Source organism: Panicum virgatum, chromosome 4K (assembly GCF_016808335.1).
Source record: "Panicum virgatum strain AP13 chromosome 4K, P.virgatum_v5, whole genome shotgun sequence".
In the NCBI taxonomy this organism is placed as follows: domain Eukaryota; kingdom Viridiplantae; phylum Streptophyta; class Magnoliopsida; order Poales; family Poaceae; genus Panicum; species Panicum virgatum.
In genome coordinates, this window is record NC_053139.1 from 26321096 (window position 1) to 26327449 (window position 6354).

Consider the following 6354-nt stretch of genomic DNA (forward strand, 5'->3'; position numbering starts at 1 on the left):
CAAGACGCCCTTCCCAAACGTCAACATGGTGGATGCCGCGCCCGCGTCACATCCGCTCCTACTTCAGGGATCCTCCGCATCCTCCCAATAGATGCAGAGTTCGATCGAACAAGGACGCGTCATCACCAGAGTCGCGCGCGGTGAGAACAACACTTGTCTTTGCACTTCGATTAACATGGTGTCCTCCATGCGCAGTGCCAAAGGGAAAGAGAAAGCCGATCTTGATGTCGATCGGCTCATGGAGTTCAAGCCTGAGTGTCATGTGTCGGCAAAGGAGATCGCCTGGAACTACCGGTCGCGCCCCGATTCGGGTGCACTGATTGGGCTGTACGCGAGGCCCGAACGATAGCAGGATGAAGACTGACACGGTGATGACCTGTGTGCCTATTGTCGCGAGCGGGACAACAGAGGGAGCCAGCTCTATCACAGCCTGTGTCACCACTCACGTAATGGAGATTGCCGCCGCGAAGCATGACACCGGTGCGAGGAACGCCCCCATCACGAGTGGCGTCATGAAGAGAACCGCAACAACGGAGGAGCTGGGGCACATTGGGAGTGCCCGTTCTTCCAGTACTGCTGGAGCCAAGGGATGAAGCGGCTCCCGACCTCCAAAGACTGCCCGGAGTGCTCTACACGATGGCTTGAGGGTCGGCGACCATCGGTGTTCCAGAGGCTCAAACACCCGTCGCCGTCCCGGTCACGTCGCGCGTCACCTGAGCGGCCTCCATAAGAAGAACCAGGCCGGAAGCGTGATGAGTGCCACCTCCCGCGGTGGTGTCCAGATGGTCTCTCCCGATCGCAGAAGCAGAGAGTTCAGAGGCTACGCAGCCTCGAACAAGCTAAAGAACACTACCTTCATCTCCTCAAACAGGTAAACTCCAGACCGGCGACCATCCCTCCCCCTCGCAGGGTGCGCAGCATGGTCTGGAGGAGGGTGCAGCCGACGGCATCGGCGGCTAACACAAGTGCATCAGCCGATCCAGTAGCGGCTCCGTCAAGCGCCTCGTCAGGCAAACAGAGGGCAGGATCATCGGCCGATGTGAACATGGTCTTCTTCCTCCCGAGGAGTTCTGCAGCCCGCAGCCAGACCAAGAAACAGTGGCACAGCTCAATCTGGGGCCTGCGGCTGTCATCTTTGAGAAACCCGCCGACAAAAAGTACCGTCACCTGAAGCCTCTCTACCTCAAGGGCTACATCAACGGTAAGCCGGTCAATCGGATGATAGTGGATACCGGCGCGGCAGTGAATCTCCTGCCGTACACAGTGTGCTGCAAGATCGGCAGAACAGAGGAAGACCTGGTCAAGACGAATGTTGTCCTAAATGACTTCAAGGGCAACCCTACACTAGCGAAAGGGGTCCTCAATGTTGACCTGACCATTGGCCACAAGACGGTCAGCACCTCTTTCTTCATCGTGGATTCAGATGGTTGCTACTCAGCCCTGCTCGATCGAGATTGGATCCACACCAACTGCTACGTGCCGCCCACCATGCATCAGTGCCTGATGCAGTGGGACAGTGATGAGGTGGAGGTAGTGCAAGCTGACAACTCCTGCGATGTGACCATGACAGAATCTCCAAGCTGGTGGGGAGAAGGTACCGAGTGCCTAACAAGCATGAAAGAGCAAGACTGGTGTTTTGTCAACTAGTCAAAAAATGGGGTTATGCCGGTTCCAGCAATCGGCAACGGAGCGTGAAGACGTCCACTCAAAGCATGACCGATCCTAGCGATTGGCCCATTTTTAAAGAGTCACATTTTCTATCTGGTTGTAGAGCCGATTCTTGCAATCGGCGACAAAAATGTGTAAATTTTTCAAGTGAAAGTGGAATGAAATTGGCCGATGCACGCCATCGGCCCTGTTATTTTTTTGCGTCTTTTATGATTTGCAGTTCCGAGCTAGAAGAGGATGGCAAGTTGGGCTTTGGGTTCACGCCGGCCGATGAGCTAGAAGAGGTTGACATCGAGCCGAGCGATTATCCTCGTCCTACATTCATAAGTAAGAAGCTCGAACACGAAGCCAAATTTCAGTTCACCGCCCTTCTCAAGGAATTTGCAGATTGCTTTGCGTGGGAGTACCACGAGATGCCTGGTTTGGATGGTTCGATAGTGGAACACAGATTGCCGATCAAGCCTGGTTTTCGACCTCACGCTCAACCTCCTAGGAAGTATAATCCTGGCATCCTACGGGAGATCAAGGATGAGATCCAGAGAATGACCGAAGCAGGCTTCATCCGGCCGTGCAGGTATGCCATGTGGATTTCTAGCATCGTACCTGTGAGAAAGAAGAATGGCCAGCTTCGCGTCTGCATCGACTTCAGGGATCTCAACAGGGCCACGCCTAAGGACGAATACCCGATGCCGGTGGCTGATTTGCTTGTGGACGCAGCAGCCGGTCACAAGATGATGAGCTTTCTCGATGGCAACATCGGGTACAATCAGATTCTGATGGCGGAAGAAGATGTGTTCAAGACTGCTTTCAGATGTCCGGGTAATATCGGCCTGTTTGAGTGGGTTGTCATGACCTTCGGCCTGAAGAACGCCAGAGTGACATATCAGCGGGCCATGAACTACATCTTCCATGATCACATCGGTCAGCTGGTGGAAGTGTATATTGATGACGTGGTCGTGAAATTGGCTCAGCCGGAAACACATTTAGCCGATTTGCGACGGGTGCTGGAACGCACACGACTTCACGGGCTGAAGATGAATCCTAAGAAGTGTGCATTCAGTGTGGTAGCAGGGCAGTTCCTAGGGTTCATGGTGCACGAGCGTGGGATTGAGATAGGTGACAAGAGTAAGAATGCCATCATGATGATGAGCCCGCCAGGGAATAAGAAGGAGCTGTAGAGTCTAATCGGCAAACTGAATTATATCAGGCGATTTGTATTGAATCTGTCCGGCAAGATTGAGCCATTCATGCCACTTGTAAAGATCAAAAGGGCCAGCGACTTCACCTGGGGGAAAGAGCAACATAAGGCATTCGATGATTTGAAGCAGTATCTTTCATCACCTCCCGTGTTGGTCCCACCACAGTTAGACCAACCATTCATGGTGTATCTGTCGGCCAATGAGGTATCCATCGGCTCGGTGCTGATCCAGGAATTCCAAGGAAAAGAGAGGGTCATGTTCTACCTCAGCAAACGCCTACTCAATGTAGAAACAAGGTACAGCGAGATGGAGCGCCTCTGCTTATGTTTGTACTACACCTGCACCAAGCTGCGACATTACCTGCTCAACGCGGAGACGTGTGTTGTCTGCAAAGCCGATGTCATCAAGCACATGCGATCGGCACCCATCCTCAAGGGGCGGCTTGGCAAGTAGATGTACGGCCTCTCAGAGTTTGACATAGGGTTCCAGCCGGCCAAAGCAGTTGAGGGACAAGCTTTGGCAGATCTTATCACAGAAAGGTCATCACCATCAGCTCAGTTTGCCGATGTCAAGCCTTGGGTTATGTTTTTCGACGGATCAACCTGCAAACTAGCTTGTGGTATTGGGATTCACATCGTATCTCCATGAGGGGGCGTTTACGAGTTCGCGTTCCGTCTGGCAAGCAAGCTCACCAACAACCAGACAGAATATGAGGCTATCTGCAAAGGTCTGGAATTACTGTTGGATGTAGGAGTCGAAGTAATTCAAATCTTCAGCGATTCAAAGGTGGTGATCCGACAGCTCATAGAGGACTATGACTGCATCAGCAACAACCTACACCTGTATTTTGTCAGGTGCCACGATTTAATGGCGAAGTTCCACCAAGTCACGCTCACATGGCTTCCTCAGGAATAGAATGGCAAGGCGAATAAGATGGCGCATGTCGCTTCCGGATACGTGCCACAGACCGATGATGTTTCGGTCGAGATATCACAGTTGAGCACTGCCGATCTCCTCCAATATTTGAGGGATCCGACTCGGGGGCAGACAGGAAGACATGGCACAGAGCCCTGAAGTACGTTCTCGTTAGAGATGAGATGTACTTCCGCGCCATTGATGGAGTGTTGTTACAATGTTTGGGCCCCTCCGAAATTTTGGAAGTCATGCATGATGTACACGAAGGTACGTGCGGGACTCACCAGTCGGCCCACAAGATGAAGTGGCAGATCAGGAGATCGGGTTTTTATTGGCCTGCAATGCTGGAGGATTGTTTCAAGTACTACAGAGGTTGGCAGGACTGTTAGAGGTTCGGGGCAATGCAGATGGGTCCAGCAGACTTGCTACACCCGATCGTCAAGCCATGGCCATTCAGAGGATGGGGCATGGACATGATCGGCCAGATCAACCCTCCGACTAGTAAAGGGCATAAATGGATTTTAGCAGCCACGGACTACTTCACCAAGTGGGTTGAGGCTGTTTTGATGAAAAATGTCATGGCTAAAGATGTGGTGAACTTCGTCAAGGACCATATTGTATACAGATTTGGTATTCCTCAGACGGTTACTACTGATCAAGGGACGGTTTTCACAGCAGAGGAATTTAAGAAGTTCACCAATGAGACGGGTATTACTTTGATCCAGTCATCTCTGTACTATGCACAGGCCAACGGGCAGGCTGAAGCATCGAACAAAAGATTCTCTTCTGATTTGTCAATAATCATTATTGGCGAAACCAGGGGAGCATGTGTTACCACCGGAATTTGACGGAGATTGAGATGGGCCGAGAGAGTCTGCTGGGCCAAATCGGATCGTCCAAGGAAGAGGCGACTGCGGTCCACGCAAGAGCCGATGGGCTCTTTTTATCTGTATCTTTATTAGAAATAGATTAGTTTTTTCTATGTGTTTAAGTTAGGGTTTGCTAGCTTGCACGTCAAATCTTTGGACTATAAATATGTACTCATACCCAATGAATAAGATTGATAGCAAACGTTCCCATAGCAGCGGTTGTCTCCAACCCTCCCGGCGCATCGCCAGCCCTAATCATCTTAGGGTTAATCTCAAGGTAAGCGCCATGCGGGTATAAGGATCTTCCTTAGAGCATCATGGCTCAATGCCTCGTAGCCTTGGTGGATCTCGTACTGAAGCGTTTTTTATTGTGAGATCTACTAGTTATCCCGGTGTTTGCAGCATGGCTTCAGTAGATCGATTGTGCTTTCTAATTGCTTAATTGTTGCATTCGTCATGTCGTCCCTGCGTGCAGCATCGGCTAGTTCCTATTCGTCAAGCATGACATAGAGCCGATGGTGCAGGGTTGACACCTTGCTCTGTGTTGTTTAGCAGATCTGATCTGTTACTGTTCCTTCTTAATCGATAAGGTTTCGCTTAATATCCGCTATATCTAGCCCTAGCAAACGTGTTGGATGATTCCTATGGCATCCTAGACGTTGTCTATTACGCTCATCTGGCCTAACTCGTGGAGGGGATGTTCCTATATAGTGGTGAGGGCTGTGACAGTCGTGGATTGGATTTGCTAGATATTCATAGAGTGAGTGTCTTTTATCATGTGGTTTTCATTGTTTTTATGTGGATTTGTAAGATCCTTCTCGTTCTTGGTTTCGGATCGGAATGCGGTGCCTAGCCGTTTGTTACACTCCACGACGTGCGCGGCAACACGTGCATGCGACCTGCCGATAGGTTTACGCGTGCCGATCGCCCTGCCCGATATGTCGTAGATCGGATCTATCTGTGTGGATGGGTTTCTTTGGAGATCCTGGCTATGCTCATGGATGCTTAGATCGTTCTATGTGGTGCATAGCAAGAGCCGATTTTGATGGATGGATTTATTTACATCATGTTCCGGAGCAGGTTTTATTCTTTACAAATGCATTTTCATATGGTTTATTTATCGATCGCATCTACAATCGGCAAATGTGCCGATATGCCTCCGAACGTCTCTGGATCAGCTGATTGTGCCGATACGGAGCAGCAGGGCTCACAGTTTGCCGATCCGAGCAATCGGCAGGAATTTAATGCTTTGTCTCGTGTGACGCAGGGAAAGCAAGAGACGAAAGCTTCACCACTCACCCCTTCCTGGCTGTAGGTCAAGCCAGCTGGCACGCCCTGAACACCCAGAGCCAACAGCGAGCCATACTTAGGAGAGCCGAGGGTAGCAGCAGCCTGATCTCCCGGCTCGACGGTGTGCCTGCCCCGGTCCGTGATCAGGGGCAACACTGTGGTAGTTCATCCGCAGGATTGATGCAAATCAAACAAGTTTCTAAGAGCAAATGCAGTAATAATAACACGTTAATTATGACCATATTTCCTAAGTAGGGAGTTCTATTTTTGGCTCCTGTTTTTTACACCCAAGGCTGACAAGGGTTCCTATATGTCACACCCTAAAATTTTTGAATTTCAGGATGTGACTAAAAGTAAAAAAAAAGGAAAAACCAAAAAGCCCAGTAGCGGCCCAACCCTTTTTTCCTTCCGGC

General features: G+C 50.5%; 1 protein-coding gene across 1 annotated transcript; it reads left to right on the forward strand.

Moving 5' to 3' along the window:
- The first annotated feature begins 2915 nt into the window (after window positions 1-2915).
- On the forward strand, window positions 2916-3320 carry LOC120702045. The gene has a single exon (XM_039985819.1). It carries the CDS (start codon window positions 2916-2918, stop codon window positions 3318-3320), a length of 405 nt encoding a protein of 134 aa, XP_039841753.1.
- Window positions 3321-6354: the final 3034 nt, after the last annotated feature.